This window comes from Ctenopharyngodon idella, chromosome 5 (genome assembly GCF_019924925.1).
Source record: "Ctenopharyngodon idella isolate HZGC_01 chromosome 5, HZGC01, whole genome shotgun sequence".
NCBI lineage: Eukaryota > Metazoa > Chordata > Actinopteri > Cypriniformes > Xenocyprididae > Ctenopharyngodon > Ctenopharyngodon idella.
The window spans coordinates 4292535-4317522 of NC_067224.1; the positions used below are offsets into that span (position 1 = coordinate 4292535).

The window sequence follows — 24988 nt, forward strand, 5'->3', positions numbered from 1 at the left end:
AAAAAAAAAAACCCATCGCTTCGCTTCAGAAGGCCATTATTAACCCCCTGGAGTTTAAAAGATTAGTTCTGAATGAAAATTTCCTGCTAATTTACTCACCCCCATGTCATCCAAGATGTCTTTCTTTATTTAGTCGAAAAGAAATTAAGGTTTTTGAGGAAAACATTTCAGGATTTTTCTCCATATAGTGGACTTCACTTTGGTTCAACGGGTTGAAGGTCCAAATTACAGTTTCAGTGCAGCTTCAAAGGGCTCTACATGATCCCAGACGAGGAATAAGGGTCTTATCTAGCGAAACGATTGGTCATTTTCTAAAAAAAATTAAACATTTATATACTTTTTAACCACAAATGCTTATCTTGCACTGCTCTGCGATCCGCCACGCATTGCATAATCACGTTGGAAAGCTGCATTAAAACTGCAATTTGGACCTTCAACCCGTTGGTAACTGTTGAAGTCCACTATATGGACAAAAATCCTGGAAAGTTTTCCTCAAAAACCTTAATTTCTTTTCGACTGAAGAAAGAAAGACATGAACATCTTGAATGACATGGGGGTGAGTAAATTATCAGGAAATTTGAATTCGGAAGTGAACTAATCCTTTAATGGATTATTTTTTATGATGGATGGATGCACTTTTTGGGGGCTTCAAAATCTCACCCCCCTTCACTACCATTATAAAGCTTGGAAGAGCCAGGATATATTTTTTAATACAACTCTGATTGTGTTTGTCTGAAAGAAGATAGTCATATATACCTAGGATGGCTTGAGGGTGAGTAAATCATGGGATAATTTTCATTTTTGGGTGAACTATCCCTTTAATGAAGAACAAAAATAAGACCAAACAAGCATTGGAATAAGCTAAAACAACTAAAATATCAAGACATTTCTTATTCTTATTTTAATCTACCCCCTCAAGATTAATTTATTTGTAGAGAAAATGTGATTTCTAGATACATTTCATAAAATAAATTGATCAGGTAGAAATTGTGTAAAAAATATATTTTTTAAAATCCTTACTCCTTATCCAGTAAATCATGAATAACTGGAAAACACAAGGGGCCTTTCATTATTGTTGTGGACTTGTAGTCAAAAAGGTTGAGATCCACTGCTGTAGATATTTCGGGAATGTTGGATTTTATGTCGTTTTGGTTGGGTAATGTAAGTGTGTTGCCAAATGTGACAGCTGTATATTGCAGAACTGTAATCTTTCATTCAAATGGTTTTAGGACATGTTCCGAGTTAGACACGTTCCTGGGTCAACATATTTTGTTGATTCTGGAACAACATTCCTGTCAGTTAATTTAGTCCTAACCATATCATTACCCCTAAACCTAACCCTACCCATAACTTATCCCTAAAATCAGAGGGAAATGATAGGTGAATAGCACTGATGTAGAAGCACCTAACCCTGGTTGTAAGCCTAAACAAGACATAAACTGTAAACTTGTCCCTCAAATCTGATTGGTTGATTGGAATGTTGTTCCAGGATCAACAAAGATGATGATCCAGGAATATTTTGCCCTTGGTGAAATCAGGTTCTGTGAAAAATATCCTGGACTACAGTGGAAGGACAAAAGGAGGTGGTACTGTATAGAGCGCTGCAGTGGTGACGTATTTTTGCAGGCCAACCCGGAAGTTCACATCACCCTGATTCCCTCAGCAAAGACCCAATAGGATTTTTCCATTGGCTTTTGGATTACTGCAGAAAATAAGCTCTATGACCAATGACATTTTTTTTTTTCATCATGGTAATCTTCACAAATAAACACAAGCCTAATACAAGTGGTAGAAGTAAAAAGCTAAACATGAGCTGCCTATAAACAAACTAGCCTTCTCTAACTCTTCCAGTCTTTATTTAAAAACATTTTCTCTGAAAGTTTGAGTTAGAATATTTTGGAAGAACCCTAGAGACTGCTGCACACTCCAGCACGGGAGGTGGCGCTATGCAACTTTTTCGTGGTTTCGCAACCCTCTAGTAAACACAGAAGAATCAGATGTTGGAGACATCTGCGTAGAGAATTTGACTCCACCGACTGATATCTTTCAGAATTTCATATAACATGTTGGACATTTTGAGTTAACGGACATATTGACTTGCGAGATCTTTGATTCTCTAAAACAGGTCGGGGATAAGAGAGAAATCAACCGTTTTTACGCTTCTACTGGACACGTGGTTAAACTGCAGCATGGCCACGTCCAGCTCTCTTCAGAAAACAACATTAAGGTTCGCTCGTGTCATTTTTATCTTGTTACCCATCTTAAAGTAGCACCTTTTCCAGACATCTAATGTGTATCTTTTCTTACATATTAATACGAACCATTTAATTGCATTTTTTTCTTTCAAATTAAAAGTGGGAAGCTAAAACCAGCACGTAAAATCGTACGATCGTTCAAGGTCCGTCTTTCCGTTATTGTGAGCAACAACTCTTTTCTCTAGCATTTCTTGTTTTGTATTCCTCTACAGTAAAGGTGTGAAGGTCACTTCCGCTTTGGCTGCTGATGAAGAGGAGCTTCCCATTGAAGATGAACCAGCCATCAGTGCCAGTGAAGATGAGGTACTCGCAATTATCGCTTCATGCTCTTATGACTAGTGTACTAAAATATGTACCTATTTGTTTTCTATTTTAGTTATTCATTTGTTTTTTTCCTGCCACAAACAGTTTGTGTGATAATTAAATACAATAGTGGTTTTTAGTGCCTGTTGTTTTTCTATTTATCTAGGACTGGGGTTTTTAAACTCTTCCTGAAGACAGGAATGGTTTTAAAGGAGTCAAGACATGATTTATTAAAATTATTATTATTATTTTAAAGGGTTAGTTCACCCAAAAATGAAAATTAATGTCATGTATTACTCACCCTCATGTCGTTCCACACCCGTAAGACCTTCATTCATCTTCAGAACACAAATTAAGATATTTTTGATTAAATCCGATGGCTTAGTGAGGCCTGCATTCAAAGCAATGACATTTCCTCTCTCAAGATCCATAAAGATACTAAAAACATATTTAAAAAAGTTCATGTGAGTTCAGTAGTTCTACCTTAATATTATAAAGCGACGAGAATACTTTTTGTGCGCCAAAAAAACAAAATAACGAATTTTCAACAATATAGTGATGGGCCGATTTATAATATTAAGGTAGAACTACTGAACTCGCATGAACTGTTTTAAATATGTTTGGGTCTTGAGAGAGGAAGTACCATTGCTGTGAATGCAGGCCTCACTGAGCCATTTGATTTAATCAAAATATCTTAATTTGCGTTCTGAAGATGAACGAAGGTCTTACGGGTGTGGAACGACATGAGGGTGAGTAATAAATGACATTATTTTGATTTTTGGGTGAACTAACCCTTTAAAATGTTCCTTGAGGTTCACTTATAATGTAACTTAAAACAAAAAAAAAACGCCAAAAAAACAAATATATATGTGGAAAAATTATTTTCAATCCTTACTCTGACTCCCTAAGGATCTGTTTTTAAGGGCGTCTCAGTAAATGGCCTGTTATGATTGGCTAACGTCGTTGTATCACTATTGCGGGCGAATTAGTGTTTTGAAAACATTATCTATATAAAACCATCAATTAATACAGACAAAGCCTTATGAAATTGTTCACTTGCAGCCTGCGATGTAGCTGCTGTCAGATCCAGTGCCGTTGGCTGCTTCATCTTTCAACAAAAGTTTCTTTGCAACCTAGGACGTCATCAAAAATAGACCATCCCACTTGGTCCTTCTTAAGTTAGTGATTATTAAAGGCTGATTTATACTTCTGCGTCGAGTGTACGGCGTAGGCTATGTGTAGTACGTGTAGCTTACATGCACATCTTAAAAAAATGTAACGACGCGTCAATTCTACGTGGACCACAAGCGCTGTGATTGGTCTGCTAGCACCCCTCCCTCAGGTAAAAAAAACTGGCGTGGATCAAGCAGAGAAGAGTGAGCATTTTCAACTTCCAAAGGAATGAAAAATCGCTCTGTTTCAGGGGACACACACCGTCAAACTGCAACAAAAGTCGTTGCCTATTTGCCGCCATCACTGCTGAAGCTTCAACGTACATGAAGCTGCTGCTTCTTTAGCTTTTGCCTTGATACTCAACATGACCGCGGACACTGACTACTAGCGGTCGGCATGCATGTCGATGCGGACAATGACACGGAAGTATAAATGAAAACAGACACATGGCCTACGGTGCAGAGGCTGCGGCGTAGGTATTAATCAGCATTAAGGGGTTCTATTTGCTTTTGACACGACGCTCGCATCCAGTATAGATGTGGGCGGGGCCTGTGTTGCAATGATGTAAAACTATTTGTCGATGTCTTGCTCTAGAGGCAGTCGTATGCAAATATATCTGCCCGTGTGATGTCACAAATCCCACAGTATCCTCAAACTATTTTTGGAGTTTGGTTAAATAAATGCTTTGTTTAAAGTGAGGGGAATGTTTATAAGCTATGAAATGTTTTAATGGTACAAAAACCTCTTTTGCGAAAAGTTCGAGGAAAATTTGTTTCTCGTGTCACGACTGCTTTAAAACCCTTAAACTACAGCTATAGACATTAACACCACTATGCAAAATACAATGGGGTCCAAAAATCTGTGGAGAAAAAACTGGCATGAATTTCAGAATCTGAAAAATGTATATATTGTTTTGATTTTTATATATAAAATGCATCCATTATTCTAATTTTCTTAAAAAAGAAAATTAGGCCAGACAAAAAGTTAAAAGTATTTAATCATTGTGGAGATGTAGGCTGATGACTAATTGGCCTGTATCTTGTGAATGCAATGTCCAAACGTCACGAAACTTGGTACACTTGGACAACTGGACAGTTTGAGGAAATATGCCAAATTTCATGAATTTGTGATGCTCAGTGGGCTAACAGCAGATTCTGGATTGTGAATGACAGGGCCGCAGTACTAATGTTGTCGTCAAGAGAATAATGGATACTTTTTAGGTCTAATCTTTCTCCAATTTGAATGGTTGAATTTTTTATTTTTTTTTTTTTAATAAGTTATGTCTTTTGGAACTCTTATGTATTTTGCAAGCTGTTTCATCAAACCCTTACAGATACAAGACTGTTGAACTCCACTGTATCCGTGCCAAATTAAGCTGCAATGTTTAATTTTCTTGTCATTTTTTGAATTACAGGAGGGCAGTGATGATGAGAGAAAACACAACAAGCTACTGGAAGCCATCAGTTCTATGGGTGGAAGAAAGAGGTTTGAGACATTTGAGATTTATGTTTTTAGTACTGGTCCACGTGAAATGAAAATACTTCACTGACAAAAACAAACTTCTGGACAGACTGGCCCAAAATCTGAAAATTGGAATGTTTGGAACATGGAATAAGTAAACTAATATTAATTGTTAGGGATGTGCCCGAAGCCTAATTCCGTATTCGGAAAGGAACGGAAAATAAATAACGCATTCTACTGAGCCCCTAAAAGGACATGGTTAGGCTTTCTGCGGTAGTCAGTTACATTACAGTACATCAGATTTCACCTATCACGTGAAGATAGTAAAGAAGGATGACTGACAGGACGATATCAGAGGACTTGGTGCGCAACAGATCCTGAACGTCATTGACAAATATCTTATCTTGTAAAATGTGTGGTCAGTACCGCTGATCCCTATACACAGTGTATACGTGATCGCCAATTAGAAAGTGAATGTAACAAAAGTGATTTCAATACCCCGCATATTAATAGTGGTTCCCTGATGCCCGCAAATTATTTACAATATAATTACCCAACTGTATAGCTGCAAGAGAACGCAAAAGCATTGAAATATATTTTTTCTGCCCATCTCATATTTTTTCTCCATCACCATGTCCCTTTACGGGCTCCCTAGAATGCATAATTTCCTTTCCGAAACATGGTATTCGCTTTGTGCGCGTCCCTACTTATATTAGGGTCTGTCTGAAAATCTGATTTGCATAGGTAATTCCAGTCAGTTTAATTACCATTCTAAATCAGTGTGCTAACTTCATTGAAGTACTTGCACACACACAGATGATTGTGCACACAAATTCAGGAGCAGAGAAGAAGAGGTCAATGCTGCCCTGTGACAGACAGGAAATTTGTACATGCACAATATCTCTTTCCCTCTCCCACACTCATTCATTCTAATTCATTTCGAAAAATGTGATCATACCACGCTACTTTATTTTATCTGTAGAATTCTAAATCTAACTACCCATAAATTAAAACAACTATTTATTTAATATATTTGTTTAATATTAATATTCATTTATATATTATTTATTATATATTTATTAGGGTAAGTGTAACCATTAAGCCCATGCACCCTTTTGACTCGGAAGTCAAATTAAAATAAGAGAAAATCATATTTTATGCTGGTGATTATTTTAACAAATCCACTGATTTTGTTTCTTCCCTGACATTTCTTATTGCATACAAATTGCATTTGGCAGTGTTGAGTTAGCCCCGCTCATGTGCATACTGTCTCAGGGGACCTCACACAAACACACCCCAAAACTTTGGTGTTTCAGGACCCTTCAAAAATCAACACATTTCTGCAATTTTCAACCAATTCTTTGTAAAGTACACTGATATTTTGTCAAATAACAGATACATGTATTGTTTTTTTGTGTATGAACAAATAGTACTTAATCATTTTATATAATTTTCCTTTAAATGAAAAGATGAGTTTTACTATAGCTTTAGCATGCAAACTATAGCCAACACAAGCTAACCTTGAATGAAAAAATCTTAACATTTCTCAATGTGGGCACAATGAAAATTACTATGATGCTTAGTCCACATTATATTTAAGCTCTATTTATGTCTTTGTAAATATATCTTACATTTTTCAAAGAAAACATTGTCTTTTTTCACCATTACTCATTGTGGTACCATTTAAGCCCACCTTATTTGTTTCAATGAGGAATCCCTCTAATTACAAACTTTAATGAATTTTCTGAGTGAATTTGTTTAATGATAACATTTATTTGAGTACTTTTACCTAACTAACCTTTTACCTTAACTTACGTTACTTACTACTTTCATTTACAACTATATTTAGATAGGCCTACAAATTACACACATTAATTCAATTAAGTTGGAGCCCTTTGTGTCCTAAAGTTCCTTTTGTATAACCGGACATAACTCGGAAGCCAAGCTAAGTTAAGGCTCCATACTCCGGGCATTGGGGGCCCACTATGAGACCCCCGTAAGCCTAGAGTATGGAGCCCCATCTCGGCTTGGCTCCTGAAATACACCCGGTCAAACTTCCAGCTTGACTCCAGCTACATCTCCAGAGTCGAGCCGACGTAAGGCTTCAGACCACCGGCCTGGACCCCCAGCCACTAACACCTACCCATCCCACCCAGGGCTCTAATCAAACATTAGTAAAGAGATTTCTTTAAATACTTCCCTCTCACTGAGTAAATATATTTAAGTTTTACTTCAATACATTTTTATATTTTGTAAATCAATCTTGATGTGTGTTTATTTGGAACACATGCGGGCTTAAATGGTGCCAAAGTACCAATTAAGCCCATGCCAGACTTCTGACTTTATTCATAAAATATCTTAATTTTATATGCTAAAATGTACATCAACTAATTAATACATTTTCAAATGAGAGATAAATCTTGCATTTTAACAAATTATTTTACTTAAAACCATGTCAATATCTACAAAAAAAAAAAAAAAAACACTTATCCTATTATAATAAACATTATTTTTATCCATTAAATTTTGTGCTGCAAACATCAATGACAGCTTTAAGTTATTATGCTGGCAAGCGACCATGATATAAGCAGGATAATCCATAGCTAGGTGTGTGTTAAAATATTTTTGCAATGTTTTTTTTTTTTTTTTTTTTTTTTTTTTCTTTTGCCTCCACATTGTATAATGTCCTTTTTTGGGGCAAAAAATTTCAGTTGCCAAAGTATTGTGGCCCTTTAGCAGCTGAGTTTGATAACCCTGAAATAAATCTATTCCCTGCTGTCAACATTTTTTTAACTGCTTGTTTACTTAGTATGTTGTTTATTAACAGTTTGATTTTTGTTTATCCAAGGAAAAAGCAGAATGAGCGTTCTGAAGCGAGTTTGCAGGTCTCCGAGTTCTTTGTCAATGCAGAGGGTAAAAGCAGATTGCATCCTAATTTAATCACATCTTGATATGATTGATGGAACAACAGTCTTAGATTTTATTTATTCTTTTTAAAGGTACTGGAGAGAAAGTTGTCCTTTCTGACCTCCTGGGAACTGTGGAGAAGACCCCAGGAACCTCCAACAAGACCAAGAAACAGCTGAGGAACCTAGAAAAGAGTAAAGAGACTTTGGAGCTCCCTCTCCACAAACAGGAAACAGAGAAGGTCATGAAATGCTGCATTTTCAGTTTCAGTTTCAGTCACTCACTCTATGAAAAACCCAGAGGCTTGTCACTTGTCCAAAAACACTTTCTTCTTTAATCAAAATAGCTTTCAGCATTTTCAAATTATTAGCAATCACCAGGGATGTAATTTCAGTAATGTACTCCATATAATCATCAAATTCAAAAGCAAGTAGCAATCGGGTACGTTTCCCAAAAGCATCGTTAGTTAAGTATGGTCACAAGTTCTGCTTAACTCCATTTTGCTTTAGGGAAATGCACCCTAGAATGGGATCAGTGACTATTTATTTCAATAATCAACCACTGGGAGCAAGTCATTTTCTCTTGGTGCTTGAGAGTCGGTTTTAATGTGATTTTTCTGGTCAGTTTTATTCTGATGACACCCTTGAAGAGGGCTTTAGCAAAGTCAGGCCACTTTCAGTTTGATATTTTTACTAAAAACAGATCTTACACATTTTACTTGTTGTACCTGTTTTATTTTACTGAATATCCTTGAATGACTATAGCCATATAAGCTTGCATGGTGTTAAAAAACTGTTTTTGTTTGTTTGTTCTTTTTATTTGCTGAATTTTTTTCTCTATGTCCACAGATTCAGAGATGCATAGCATTTGAGAAGACCGCTGAAGAGGTGGCTCGCTGGAAGACCATCGTAATGAAAAACCAGAGGGCTGAACAAATGGTGTTTCCTCTGATCCAGGAGCCCTTAGGAGCTAAACGGGTGGAGCAGGTTGTGGCTGGATGGAAGGTGTGGATATTTAATTATTTATTGGAACAGCTCATGGTTCAGTTTGTGTCATTAGCCAGGTTTCCATTACAGATTTGCACAAAACTTTTGCAATTTCTAAATTTTGATAAAATGTTGATTAAAATTTTCTAAATGTTGATTAAAAAAAACTATTGCAAAATGACGCCGTTTCCATTAACTGATGTAATGTGACTAAAAGTCTCACGATAAGTCATTGTCCAAAAGGTACTTCTCTCTGAGATCTTTTTTTGGAGCGTAATATTTGCCACGACTTCTGGAAGCCCTTCTCCCTCATATATGCTTCCCTGGGTGCTTCTCAATACTCCAATGCTTCCTCATTTCTTGCTTTGGAAACAAAACAAAATGCAGACGAACAGTAATGCCATTCTTGGCAAACGTATAAGAATGATGCGTCTCAACTAATGAGTTCTAAGAAATAAAATGATCGACTGCAGGGGGACTTCAACAAAATCTAGTGTCGTCTCCAGTGTATTTTTTTTTTACAAATTTAAACTGCCTATTTAATGCAACTATGGTTTACTTAAGTATTTGTTAATGAGAAATTTCAACAATATAAATGATTCAGCAAATGATTGCGTCAAGTTTAGAAATGAAATGTATAATGTTCACTGTTCTTTGTAAAACAGCTTTAACTTTGAATTGTGTGCAAACATTCAGGTACGTTAATTATAATTTAAAAAAAGTCTAAAATATGCCTTTGTTTAGATTAAAGTAACATAGTTCATAATTGCCACCACTCATGTTACATCAAATGCACTCATGTTTTCTCATCTTTGTTTTGTCTAATTCATTACGCTTATTTGATTCCCCCCCTCCCCCTTAACTGTACTATACAAAGTTTCAGTGTTACAGAGAATTATTGTTATCTTGAAATGCAAATGTTTCTTCAATGTAATTGTTTCTTTGCATTCTGAACAGGTATAACTAAAAACATGTTTGGTAGAAGCGCTTGCTTTTATTTTAATAATAACTTTGTATTCTCTGTGACAGGCTCAAACTCCTCTTGAAAAAGAGATTTTTAGCCTCCTGCACAACAACAGCCAGCCAGTCAATGACCCTATTTTGACCCCTATCGAGGAGGCATCACTTAAAGCCATGAGCTTGGAGGAGGTATGACTTTGACAATGCCATGTTGACATCACATGAGTTACTACTACTACTACTACTACTACTACTAGTGCTTTATATAACACTTTCAACCAGTGCTCAGGGTGCATAAACACAATGGAATGGATCTGCATGTGTGCTTTTTACCAGACAGTCCCAACAGAATGTGTACGAGTGGGAAAATAACATGGAAAAAATAATCCACAGCTTCCATGCAGAGATTAAGAATAAGCAGCATCAAGCACTGATCACACTGAAGCACTGGAATTGAGATGAATCTAAGAATGTCCATTAAATATAATCTGTTTTTAACGGAGAATAACAAAAGGATCGAGAAGCTTTGGTATGGAGGGCTGCATGATATAGTGAGATTATCGAAATATTGCCAACGTTCAGTATGCATATTGCATTTGCAAGGGCTTGTGATAAGGGCTGTTTTAATACTTCAGAACGCTACGTTTATGGTGATGTAGATGGCTTTAAAAATAATTGTAGTTATTTTCAGTTTAAATATGTTCAAATATAATTTTAATGGATTTGGTAAGTGCCACTTTTGCTATAATGACAGCATGTACTTGAGCTAGCATGGACTCCATTGATAGGTGTCCATTTCTATAACTTTCTTTTGGATGTTGCAGTTATCATAAATACAATCTGTTTAGGGCACATTTTAGGGCAGGATACTGTAGTTTCTTGCACATATGTCAAAATCTCTACTAGCTGACACATTTCTACTTATGCACTGTATAAGCATTTATTTTTGGTGACCAAGCAGCACATTAACTATTCTATCTTTGTTATTAGTCCTACTCATCATCAATATTTCACTTTGTAACGATTTGTTTTGCCTGGCAGGCTAAGATTCGTCGTGCTGAGCTTCAAAAAGCAAGAGCGCTCCAGTCATACTATGAGGCAAAAGCCAAAAGAGAAAAGAGAATCAAGAGTAGAAAGTGAGTTCTACAACTGAATGTTTCTGATGACTATTTGTTTGTTTTTCATTTAGTTTAACTACAAAATATATCTTGCTCAGGTATCACAAGATTCAGAAAAAAGCCAGACGCAAGGAGTTTCTGAAGCAGTTTGAAGAAATGGTTAAGACAAATCCTCAAGCTGCTTTGGAAGAGCTAAAAAAGTTGGAAATGTCCAGGATGCAGGTGTGTGGTGAAAAATGGAAAGAGATTCTGAATAAGTGAGAGTTATTTGGGCTAAAATATATTTTCCTTACATGTTTTCACTACAGGAGAGGATGTCTCTCAAACATCAGAACAAAAGCAAGTGGGCCAAAGCTAAGGCTATCATGGCAAAATATGATGATTCGGTGAGTTTATTTATTTTTTTATACCAGAATCAGAACCAGAATATGTTACTCATGATTTCCATCCCTTGATATCAGTTTCATTACCGTAACTCAATAGTGACATTTGGGTATCTCTCATACTCATCAGGCGCGTAAGGCAATGCAGGAGCAGTTGCAGATAAATAAGGATCTTACACAGAAGATTGTGGTGCTTTCTGATGATGAACATGAAAGTAAGGGCGAAGAATTGGAGACCGTTCCCGATTTTGTGAATGATCCTGAGCCGATCATTGACTCGGTCAATCCCTGGATGAAAGGCCAACTTACACGTGAAGAGCCTGAGGTCAGCTGCATCACACCTGAGGATGCTCAAACAGCAGAAGAGGAAAACAAGGAAGAGGAACTTCTTGGAGAATTTGAGAGGAAGAGGAGGCTGAGGCAAGCTGATGAAGAGGGCTTGACTCCTACGGAAGAAAAAGGTATGAGACCAGGCTTAAAGAAAATAGTTCACACAAAAATTACAATTCTGTCATTCAGAGCTGCACGATTAATCATCAAAAGATCGCAATCTAGATTCAAACACCCATGCAATCTTATTCCTAAATAACAATTATTTGGCTATGTCTATTGAACCTTTGACAAAATCACACCGGAAGATTCAAATCTGCGTCAGCGCTGCCGTTAAACCTAAAAGCAGTTGTCATGTATGAAACAGCTTCACAAACAGGCTTTTCAACCTCACAGTATCTTTATTTCTGTGTTACAAATATTCATATCACAGAACAACTAGGATAAATGTTTATAGTTCGGATATAAACACTGATGTCTACGGTAGCATTTAAAATGGAGTAAATCACCTTTTGAAAGTAACGATGCTTCATATAACGATTGTATCATTACATTGTTACGCCAGTAGGTGGCGACAAGGTGACTGTTAAAAAATGCACTTGTCATTGAATCATTCATTCAAGGGATTCGTTAAAAAAAACACTGATTTATCAGTAATGAAACAAGTCAAGTACTTAGGAGTCATTGAATCATTCACTCAATTTTTTTTTTTTTTTGAATAATTCATTCAGATTCATTAATCATTTCAAATAGACTGCAGCAATTAACATTTGTCAGAGTAAATTACATGTTATTTTGTTTAGTTGTCTGTTCAGAATCGTGATCTCTGTTTGAAACAAAAAAAATTTTGATTTTCAATTTATCCAGAATCGTGCACCTCCGCTGTCATTGTTTACTTGCCCTCATGCTATTCTCCAACTATATAATTTACTCAAAAGATAATTATTTCCATCCGCTTGTTAGGTAAGGAATTTTGTTTCCCAGTCTAAGCCTCTACTCCTTTTATCTGAGAATACTATTTCAACATCTTTTTATGAGCACTGCTTATTCATGTCAAACATTTAAGATGAGCTTACGCCTCTGGGCTCACAGTGTCCTGAATACCAATATTTGAATGATTCAAAAAAGACAAATCACTGTCTGGCCATATGAGATTTTTGTATGGAGATAAAGGTTAGGATCATGATTGTTCGCTAGTATTACAGCACGCCGTAAGTGTATATTAGCACCATTTGTTTTTTGCTTTTGGCATACGATAAGGCCTACAAATGGTGACGCATGATGTCAGACTTAACATGCGGATAATGTCCAAATGATTCTAAACATTAAAAGTTTTTGTTTTTTTTCATAAAGCTATTGCTGTCTTCAAAGACTTGTATAGTGCACAAGTCATTTGGACCACTTGACAGCTGTTAGTCACAGTCTACTTTGTTGTATAGAAAAGTGCAGATCATAAATTCTGCACAACATCCACTTTTGTGTTCCACAGAAAGAAGTTGTACAGGTTTTCATTTAAATGTGTTAATGCTGAATATTCAGCATGAAAATTCTGTCCTATTTTTGCATGTGACTAATAAGTAAAAAATGGCAGATGGGCTGAATGAAAATGCTAATTCACTCTCTGACAGTAGGTGACACTTGTTGAAAAGTAGGAATAAAAACAGTTACTCCAGGGAAATGCGCAAACTTTGCTTTTCTGACAACTGTGATTTGTCACACCGATGAAAGGAAGTCAAACAGAATTTAAATTTTTTCAAATTAGCATTCAGTTTTTTGAATTCACTATGGTGTTCATCAAACAACACCAACTTCTTTTTGTCCATGCACTGAAAGTCCACACAACCAACATTTTCAAGCTTCAAAAAGTTAATAAAGACATCGTAAAATTGATCCATAGGTTTAATTCAAGTCTTCAGAAGAGACGACTGCTTTGCATGATGAACACTTTTAGTTTAGGCTTTTATTCACATATAAACATTCATCAAAACAGTCATATAAAGCACATTAAATAAACTGAACAGAACAAGAACAGAACAAACTGCATTGGCTCTCACACATTAAGCAAGTACGGCTGAGCTTCTGTTTACTATATTTGATGATAATAATAATAATAATAATACGTTTTATTTATATAGCGCCTTTCCAGGGCTCAAGGACGCTTTACAATTATCAAGGAAGAGATAATACAAGTAGACAATGATGAAAACAATAATGGACAGGGAAGCATACAGAAGAATAGAGTCAAATACAGAAATACAAAACAGGACTTAAGAGACATAACATAACATTCAGAGAAATATTAGTAATAATGCAGAGCAATCAATTAATCAAATCAGAGGTATAACATTCAGAAAACAGGTGAGTTTTGAGTAATGATTTAAATTCAGAGATATTATTAACACAACAGTGAGCGGGGGAGAGAATTCCAGAGTTTGGGTGCGATAGTACTGAATGATCTGCCCCCCATTGAAGAGAGGCTATGCCGAGGGACAACGAGAAGGCCAGAGTCAGAGGAACGTAGTGAGCGAGTCGGTGTGTAGGGGATGAGCATATTACAAAGATAAAAGGGAGCCAAGCCATGCAAAGATTTAAAAGTGAGCAGGAGAATTTTGAATTTAATACGGTAGGCAACTGGAAGCCAGTGGAGATCATATAAAATTGGGGTTATGTGAGCAGAACGCTTGGTATGGGTGAGTATTCTAGCAGCAGAGTTTTGAATGTATTGTAATTTGGAAATGGAGCTGGCAGGTAGACCAATGAAAAGGGCATTACAGTAATCAAGGCGTGATGAGACAAATGCATGGATGACAGTTTCAGCGTCTTTGTTACTGATGAAGGGACGGAGTTGGGCAATGCGACGTAGATGAAAGAATGCAGATTTGGTAATAGAGGTAATATGAGACTGAAAGGAAAGGGTGGAGTCAATGATTACACCTAAATTTTTAACAGTATTGGATGTTTTGATGTGAGAACCAGCAATTTCACAGGTGAAATTGGTAGAAATATTGCTGGTAAGTGAGGGAGTTCCAATGAAAATAATCTCAGTTTTGTCCATGTTGAGTTTCAGAAAATTTGAATTAAGCCAATCTTTTATGTCTCTCACACAAGTGGAGATTTTGTCAGTTTGGGGAGGTAGAGTAGGTGTGCAGAGTGAGAATAATTGAATGTCATCAGCGTAAAAGTGATAGTTAAGACCATGATGTTGTAAAATCTGACCTAGTGGTATGATGTAAATTATGAATAATAAAGGCCTGAGAACGGATCCCTGGGGAACACCTCGCTTCAGGGGGACAGTAGGTGATTGAAAATCCTTAACTGAGATGTAGAATTGTCTGTCAGAGAGATAGGAAGAGAACCAAGAAAGAGCAGTACCAGAAATACCCAAATCAGAGAGACGAGAAACAAGTAATTCATGGGAGACGGTATCGAAGGCAGAGCTGAGGTCAAGTAGCAGAAGTATAGACAGAGAACCAGAGTCACCAGAAAGCAGTAGATCATTCACTACCTTTACAAGTGCAGTTTCAGTACTATGGAGGGGGCGAAAACCAGATTGAAAGGGATCAAAGAGATTATTTTCACCTAGAAAAGACTGGAGTTGGGAGGCAACAGTGCTTTCCAGTAATTTGGCTATGAAGGGTGAATTTGAAATAGGACAATAATTAGATAGAACTGAGGGGTCGAGGTTGGAGGTTGATGTGCTTATATAGTGTATTGATCAATGTTTATATGTGAAGAAAAGCCTAAATTATATCTGTTCATCGTGTAAAGTGGTCGTGTCACTTTAGAAGACTTTGATTAAACCGCTCACGATCTCTTTATGAATGTTTTGAGGCTTGAAGTTTTTTGTTTGCAAGGACTTTTAATGGATGGACAGTCATATCTCATGTTTCTTTAAAACTATATTCATTTGTGTTTTGAAGATGAATGAAATGCTTATGGGTTTGGAATGACATGAGGGTGAGTAAATGATGGCCGTTTTCATTTTGGGGTTAATTAATGCTTTAATCCATTGTCTGTTCATTGAAAAATACTTTGTTCCTTTGACTTCTTGGCAGCTTACTGCTTACTTTTGTAACATTTCAGGTGATTCACTGGAATTGACATGCTTGAATTTGAAAAAATCTTGAAAATGTGAGGTGTTTTGACTGGCAGTGTATGTGGTGATTCTCATCTAAACTTTTTGTCTGGTATTCTTTTAGCAGAACACGCAAGCGAGGTGGTTGGCGAAGATGTGGTGGAGATTGCTGACAATGAGGAGAATGATGATAAAGAAGAAGAAGAGGAGGAGGAGGAGGAGGAGGTGGATGTTTCTGAGTTTAACACCCTTTTCAAGCTTATGAGGAGTGAGAAGACACAGGAAGCGCAAAAAGATGGAGAGGAACTTTTGGAGGAAGGACCATATCGAGTCAGGAATATGGAAGATCTGGAGGTTTTGGGTGAGGTTTTCGAGCCCCAAGCCATTGTTGCTCCGTCTCTGCCACAAACATCTGTTGTAGAGGCAACTTCAGAGCCAACTAATAAAAAGAACAAGGAAATCGACCTCAACGAAGTACTCACCAAAGAAGCCAATGTCATCAAAGTCCCCTTTTTGCCGACAGTGGTTGAAGAAGTGAGTGTGTAACCAATAGATTTTATTGAGGGTAGACAACCAATTTTATTTTACAAACGTGAAAACAAGACTGTCAGATGTGTAGTATGTTCTCATGGACAAAAACAACCTCAAACATGGGTTGTGAAAAATAGACCTATAATATTGTGTACGTCCAATTGAATTGTCAACCCTGACCGAGGCCCTGTTTCCACCTGGTATTCAGATGCGTTTTGGTCAGTCGGATCACAGGTAGACGAGGGAGACACACCTTGTGTTTTAATCCGTCTCTTTTGTCTAATTTCTTCTACTTCTGTCCTGATTTCTTCGAGGGGAGGGTCTATGAGCAGCTAAATGTATGGGCTTTTTCAGATCTTTTGGATGAAATAAGCTCGCGCAGTTTACATATGAACGTGAAAGAAAACAACAGAAAAATATACAGAGAGCATCAGCTTTAGTTTCTGCTCTGATAGCTGCAAGACCGACCGAACGCTGTGAGTGTGTGTTAGAAATCAGGAATGGTGACAAAATTGTGCTTGCCACATTTTTCGTCTTCAAACCAAACTTGGGTCTTCAGCCGACAAAGTTTAAATCCTGTCTGGCTAGCGCACTTCCCATAATGTTTACGCGTTAGGTCAGTGGGGTGGAGAGTAGTCACATTTGACCCCACGAGCATTTCCACTATGAAAGCAATCCGGTCGAATGCCTTTTCGACTACCACTGGAAGTGGTTGAAAGTGGACAAGCTCAAAACATTTTAGACCCATTTACACCTGTATTTAGTGTCGTCTAATTGTAATCCGATCGACCAAAACACATCTTAATACCAGGTGTGAACAGGGCCTAAGGTCTGTCTTGGTTAACTACAAGAAACATCATTTGCTGCTTTTTCCTGTGTTTAAAATGGTTTCACTTTCTTGTCAGGAGCATGATGAACAGATTTCTATCATCAAGGAGGCTTTTGCTGGGGATGATGTCATTTCTGATTTCATAAAAGACAAAAGGAACGAGGAAGCTGCAGGGAGGCCTAAAGAGGTGGACCTGACCCTGCCCGGCTGGGGAGAGTGGGGAGGTGTTGGTCTCAAACCCTCCCGCTGGAAACGCAATAGGTAAGAATGCTAAATCATTTTTCAAAACATTTCTTGTCTTTCTCCCATCTTTGCTTACGATTGTGACGATATCATATTTTCAGTACACGAATATATATTTTTACAATTGGTGTGGAGCGGTATCTTGAGATCTGACTGGATATCATTGGGACAACACACTGTCCAGGCCGGTAATTGAAGTGAAAGTGATGTGAAGGCCACGTATGGTAACCCATACTTTGAATTTTGTCCTCTGCATTTAAGATAGCTTGGATCACGTACCTTTCCCGCAGCAGTTCCACTATTTTTAGATGCATTTTGTCCATAGAAATACGTTATTCAGTGCTGTATTTGACGTGATTGGCGGAAGTTTTCCATGCACGGTGGGCAGACGCGACTAATCAGTAATGACATTCTTTGTCGACACTTTTCAATATCGACTATTAACGATTTTATCGATTAGTTGCTTCAGCCCTAGTTGAGACTCTCCGCTTGCTATGATGCAGAATATCCATGGGAGTGTCACTAGTGTTTCATTTCACATAGTTTGTTTCTGTATTGTTTCTATATAAAAATGTCGATACAATGTAAAGTATTTGCTCTGGCTCTTGTTTTAAATGATTTTGTTCCATTATTATGCTGCTTGTTGTCATCTGTTGACGTTGTACAAGCAGAATGTGGCGGTTGGTCGGTGTTGTATTTGTCCCGCCCCTCCTCCACTGTGATTCCACGGCTGGGTACAAAGTGACAGTGGTGAGCGTGGCGTTTTACCCAAAGTTGAACATTCTTCAACTCTCTGCGACCGGTAAAAAATGTAGCGTTAAATAGACGCTCAGTGCCTCGCTACCATTGAAAACAATTGGAAAAATACGCTAGCCTCGGAAAAAAAGGCTTTGGTGGACACGCGAATGCCCAAGTAAAGTGAAACTATGGCTTCGAATGTCTGGAATCAAAGTCTTTAAGTGCAAGATGTGCAGTGTCATTCTGTCATATGCATAACATTATTATGAGAACAATTTTGAGATGGAATTTTGTGAGTTCAGTTTACTTTAGTTGCCTGTGTTTTAGCGTGTTGTTTTGGGATGAGAGTCAATTGACTATCACACAACTTTCAAATTCACTTGTGCATTTGTATCATTTTTCATAGATACAATTTAACTTATAATATTACCTTTATGTTGTGTATATGTCTGATGAATCTCATAGTAAGCAATAATTAACCCTCTATCAAAGCAGTTTTTCACTCTCACAACTCAAATGGCAATGCACAAAATCGACTCATTTATAATCTACAATCTCTCTCTTCTGGCTAAACAGACCCAGGGTAAATAATGGTCACATAGAGGATGAGAAACTTTGTCCAATCAAACGATTTCTGGTATGAGAATGAATTAGCCAAGCTTCCTTGATGCTGCAATGCAGACCACAATATCTGTTCATCTCAACTGAAATTCACACACATATTCTACTTAAAGCACTATGAAGAAAGTCAAACATCTTAATTTTTTTTTTAGAAAGCCTTAATATTGTAAATGGAAACTAAACACTACTGGCTATTTTTTTTAAAAGGCATGTGCTCTTCACGTTTCAATTGGAAATGTCAACACTTCAAGGAAAAACTGCGCTCGTAAAGCTAATTCACACGATCTTTACTATCCAGAGACAACTATAAGCCATTTGTAGGTTGAATACAATGAAAAACATTGTGTGGCTCTCCAAAAATGTTCTTGTTGTCTGAGCATTTAACGACCCTAAATGGCAACACTGACTCACAAACCGTTTCATATTAAACTCAAGCTATTGGTTGAGTTAAGGGGAGTGTTTGAAAACAGTCATTGTTTTTGCAGTTCTGTCTGGTGATGCAAGTGGTCCAGAAATTACACACTTAACCTTTAACCGTATAGTCAACATTAAATCCAAATTGACCCCTTTACATGTTCCTGGTCTTTCATACACCAGTGCACATTATTCCTGAGAAAAAAAAAATGTTTTTGTAATGTTATAAAAATATAAAAACTTGCACCCCATATAAAACAAATGTCCTTTTTCAACTGGCATTACCTTGGCCAGAACACCAGAGAAAATCCATTTTAATGGTTAAATTAAATTTTTAGTAATCAAAAAGCATGTCTAATTAATGGAAATAATGAAACTTATCCAATTTACCAACAATTTATTAAAAGTTTAACAAAAAATTACATTTTTTTTTTTTTTTAGGGCCCTGTGATATCAGTTTTATTTTTTTTCCCAAATTTTATGTTTACCAAATTCTGTTTTGTTTTAACTTTTCTGGATTCCATTTTAATGGTTTAATTACATTTTAATAATCAAAAAGCATGTCTAATTAATTATTCTTAAAAACAACAAAATGTATTAATTTAAAAAAGTATTAAATGTTTTTTTTTTTTTTTTTTTTCCCTCAGAAATTTTGTTCCGTATTTTAATTTTTCCGGCAATCAAATGAACGCATACCATTTAATTTAATTTATCTTTTAATCATGAAATTAAACTCTTTTTTTTTTTTTTTTTTTGTCAAACAATGTGCTGCACAACAGAGCTTTACTGTTAAAATTAAAACATGGAAGAAAAATCTTAAAGGAATAATCTGTTTTTTAATAATTTTTAAATAAGAAGTTTTTAATAATTTATTATTAATTTATCTAAATTCTACTGTACAACACTGTTTCTGACAAGTTAAATCGAACTTTTATTTTGACGGGTTGCCGAGAGCTTTGAGTTTCTCTGTGTTCATGACGATAGTTTTCTCAAACGAATTTCATTCATTTCCTCATATAGTGAGGCGACAGAGGATGAAAACGTCGTGAGCGTCGCACATGCTTCAGTGTGTGTGTGTGTGTGTGAGGTAATTGAAACCACGCTTCTGCGTCATTCATTTCAGAGGCACACAGACATGCAGGATTCATATTTAATATTAGTCTCTGTTTGCGGTTTAATATTCACGGACACTAGTCTATATCACGATTTGATTTAAGTGTACTGACCTGCTTTTTATTCATTAATCAAAAATTTGACAAATTCCGTGACATTCCGCATTATATACTAAATTCCGTTTTTATGACAGGATTCCGTGATTCCGTCCGCGTTTTCTGCATCGCGGAAATCATAGGGCCCTGTATTACCAATGGTTAAGTCATTTAATACTGTTAATATAAAAAAAGGGTTACAACAATAATAACAACATAATGAAACTTTAAAACAAGGGCTACAATTAAAGAAGACCCATTATGCCCTTTTACAAAGTCTTGGTTTTGTTTTTGTGGTCGATTTAGAACAGGGCTCTGAACCCGTTCAAGGAACGAAAACGAAAACCGGAAACGAATGAAATTTTGACCGGAACGGAACCAGAAATGGAAACGAAATCAAATTTAATCGTTCTGAACAGAAACGCTAATCTGAAATGGCCATTAACCGGTTATTAACGTTATTTTATCGTTCTGTTTAATATTTTGATTTGGCAGTCAACCAATCACGAATTCACATAGTACAGCCTATGCAAATGTGACGCTGACGCATCCAAAGTCTGTGAAATGCCCACGCTGACGCGCTCAGGCTCAGCTGTCAAGTCATCATAGGTTCGGTAAGTCACAATGGCAATGCCCTGGCATTAGTTTTTCCGATGATATGTCACCAACCGTCAAGCATTAGGCCTACATTTAAGTGAAAATGAATGGCAAGTAGTTCTGCGTTTTGAAACCAGTGAAATCACGCACCTGCAGCGCTTCTGTGAACGGAGAAAACAGAATAAAACTATAGGCCTACATAACACATATAAAATAAAAGGGAATATTTAGGCCTATAGGCTATGCGAAATATTTGACTTAAATAATTAGGTCTACAGATTAACAAAACTGTAAAGTGGTTCATTGTGGCGCAGTCCAAAGATCTAGGAAAGGAAACAGACATTCTGCTTGTTTTCGTTATTTAAGTGTCTTTTGTAAATGTATGAATTATGTCTTGCTTTTATCTGTATGACCATAAATTACGGAGTACAGTTTACTGTCTTAGAAGGAAAAAAAATTCCAGTGGTCGCGCCGGCGCCTCACGCACGCGCACAAATTCTTGCATTGCTTACTTGATATCGCAGCCTGTTAAATAATTAAAATAAAATACAATCAACCAAACATAAATCTGCTCAATTCAATTCTGTAAAACAATCTGCCGTTTACCACCCGTGACCACCGCCTGACTGTGCTGTTATGTGAAGGATGATGTCGATAATGCGAGTGAAGTACAAAGCTTACATAATAAATAATAGTTTAGCATTCGTCTCGAAAATGGAACAGTGACGAATGAGAAAAGTAGGCTTCAGATTCACTTTAAATTAATTCGTTTAGCATCTTATTTTGTTTTATTTCTAATAAATAAACCTGTTTCTTGCCTTGAATATAGCAATAGAAGCTGGAATGGCGTTAAAAAAGAAAATAGATTTTTTTTTTTTTTTATTCGTTTTGGCTTGATGTATTAGCCTGAATAGGCTGTTAACTTTAGAGGTTTTGTGGTAAAATAAAATAGGGCAGTTTTGTTCAAAATTTATGTTTACAAACATTTTAAACAAAGCTATATAGGCTAGGCTATTTGTAAACATTTTATTTTATTTACCGATAAATTGCATTATTTCTGAATGTAATAATAAAATGCGACGTATACGCGACATATCTTTTTTCCTCTCAGGAATAGCGTTGGTATTTTTGACCATGCAGCAAACATTTTAAAATATCTTGAAAAAATACTTTATAAACCGTTGATAGTTTTTCCTTTCGTTTAATAGGTTTACATTTAGACAGAATCTTGTTATAAAAGATAATTGTAGACGGCAAATACTCTGTTTTTTAATAAATAAAATGCTGTAGGCTACGTATTAATAATAATATTATTATTATTATTAAGTAGGCTACATGCAAAAAATAAATAAATAAATAACGTTATTAACCGTTATTTTTTCTAAACAAACCGGTTTCGGAACGTTAATAAGACAGAAGGAACGCTGGAACAGAAACATTAAAATACCGATTCTGCTCGGAGTGAAACGATTGAATTTTTTTTTTCGTTTTTAAGCCCTGATTTAGAATAGTTTTTCATTCTTGATTGTTCAAAAAACACATTTTTCACAGCTGATGTTGCTGCTTGTTCTCTATGAAGCCCCTCCTTCTCAAAAACATAATGTGCTCTGATTGGTTGGCTGGATCAGTGTGTTGTGATTGGTCAAGTGTTTTTGGGAAATGTCACATCCCTTACCATAACTGCAAGTTTTATCACACTACTAACTAACTCAACCAGGCCCCGCCCCCTTATTTGAAAATGCAAAAAAGCATAGGTCCTCTTTAAAGATATATTATGTAATTGAGATCAGGCTGTTTCCTTCCTTTACAGAAGTAAAATGGTTTTCAAGTATGAATGGTTTTAAGTTGATAACTTTTTTAGACAGCAGTCTAATCGTACCTTTATCATGGTCTTAACGGTTCATTCGTCTCTGTAGATTTACGGTGAAAATGGCCCCACCGCCTCCAAGGCGAGACCAGAAACTGCCTGATGTCATCATATCAGAGAACAAACGCACACCAATCAGTTACCATCAGGTAAACAATCACCCTCACTCAAAAATAGTTCTATGAAATTGATAAGATTTTGAGTACGACAATCTCATTCTCGTGAATGCATTGAATTTCTGAATTTGAGATGAGATGCTAAACAAAATGGTTGAATTTTTTTTGCAATGGCTAGGAGCTGAATTTCAATTCAACATCTTGAGTGCGGCCAGTTCAGTTCATATGTCATCTCATAAATTGAAAGGAAGCTCAATCCTGCATTTCTCTAATTATTATTGCGTTTTTTTTCTTAGGTTAGTTACGTTCCATTCCCCTTTCAAAACGTAGCGCAGTTTGAATCTTGCATCCGTACTCCTATTGGGCATACGTGGAACACACACAGCGTTGTGAAGAAGATGACAAAACCTAACGTTGTCACTACAATGGGTGCGATCATTGAGCCTATTGTCAAAGAGGACTTCATAAAGGTTAATACCACAACACCAGCGGCTACAGGACCAGCAATCCTGTTGGGAGAACGCAGAGGGGAGAAAAGGGGCGCAAAACACTCATCAGAAAGAAATCAAAGAAGATCACAGAAGAGGAAAAAGTAACAGACTGGGAAATGTATGACTTCAGTCATTTTATTTGTGAGGAAAATTATTCAAGAAGACATCTCCTAATAAATCACCAACAAACTTTTTGTTTTCTTTTCCACATAAATCAATTTGTATGTAACTATGATGAATAATAAGTGCACACCCACATCAGACAAGGTCAAACTTTTCAATAAATTTTCTTTTCAACCTTCTTCACATAGTCGTTTTAAAAGATCCTGTTTTGTTGCAAACCCCAGTTAGGTTTTTGATAGTCTCCCCAGTGTGAATGTCTGTTTAGATCAGGGGTTCCCAGTTCAGTCCTCACGCCTCCCCGCTCTGCTCATTTTATCTCTTTTATCTGACACAGTTGAGAGGTGTGTTCTATTTGACCATATGTGCACTATGAAGTAGACTTAAAAGGGTATTTCTCTATCTTAAGGGAGATTCCAATCCTTGTATGTGGGTGTAAAGTGCGTGAGACGCGACAGTTACAAGTCAACTATCATGATTATGGGTTAAAAAAAGATAAAAAGGCATGTTACCAAATTCTGTTTATTTTCATATTAAACATAGCAACATACACTACCAGTCAAAAGTTTGGAAACATTACTATTTTTTTTGAACGAAGTCTCTTATGCTCATTAAGGCTGCATTTATTTCATAATAAATACAGAAAAAACAATAATATTGTGAAATATTACAATTTAAAATTATGGTTTTCTATTTTAATATACTTTAAAATATAACTTATTTCTGTGATGCAAAGCTGAATTTCCAGCATCATTACTCCAGTCTTCAGTGTCACATGATCCTTCAGAAATCATTCTAATATACTGATTTGATACTCTGTTATTATCAATGTTGAAAACAGTTGTGTTGCTTTATATTTTTTTGGAACCTGTGATACATTTTTCAGGATTCATTGATGAATAAAAGGTTAAAAAGAACAGCATTTATTCAAAATATAAATCTTTTCTAACAATATAAATCTTTACTATCACTTTTTATCAATTTAACACATCCGTGCTGAATAAAAGTATTAATTTCTTTAAAAAAAAAAGAAAAAAAATTACTGACCCCAAACTTTTGAACAGTAGTGTATATTGTTACAAAAGATTTCTATTTTAAATAAATGCTGATATTTTTTATCATTTTTTTTTTATTCCTCAAAGAATCCTAAAAAAGTATCACAGGTTATAAAATAATATTAAGCAGCACAACTGTTGCCAACATTGATAATAAATCAGCATATTACAATGATTTCTGAAGGATCATGTGACACCGAAGACTGG

The 24988-nt window shown here is 36.2% G+C and overlaps 1 protein-coding gene across 2 annotated transcripts; it reads left to right on the forward strand.

The window, feature by feature from the left end:
* Positions 1-1956: 1956 nt before the first annotated feature.
* On the forward strand, positions 1957-23912 carry si:dkey-251i10.3 (uncharacterized protein LOC553498 homolog). Of its 2 annotated transcripts, none has more exons than XM_051894491.1 (15): positions 1957-2227; positions 2468-2558; positions 5146-5216; positions 8041-8105; positions 8192-8340; positions 8948-9103; positions 10115-10234; positions 11087-11181; positions 11262-11385; positions 11472-11549; positions 11677-12007; positions 16076-16485; positions 17388-17572; positions 23049-23148; positions 23412-23912. In XM_051894491.1, the coding sequence occupies exons 1-15, from the start codon at positions 2190-2192 to the stop codon at positions 23709-23711; spliced, it is 2313 nt and encodes a 770-aa protein (XP_051750451.1). In that variant the 5' UTR covers positions 1957-2189; the 3' UTR covers positions 23712-23912. The 2 variants fall into 2 exon arrangements, with proteins under 2 accessions (XP_051750451.1, XP_051750452.1); XM_051894492.1 differs by having other exon boundaries at positions 16079-16485.
* Positions 23913-24988: the final 1076 nt, after the last annotated feature.

What these genes read in the sequence shown, in the direction of transcription:
- si:dkey-251i10.3 (XM_051894491.1), top strand. Translation starts at nt 2,190, where the DNA reads ATGGCCACGTCCAGCTCTCTTCAGAAAACAACATTAAG. An exon ending in TCAGTGCCAGTGAAGATGAG is followed by an intron (nt 2,559 to 5,145) that starts GTACTCGCAATT and finishes TTTGAATTACAG; the next exon opens with GAGGGCAGTGATGATGAGAG. An exon ending in AGGTTGTGGCTGGATGGAAG is followed by an intron (nt 9,104 to 10,114) that starts GTGTGGATATTT and finishes TCTCTGTGACAG; the next exon opens with GCTCAAACTCCTCTTGAAAA.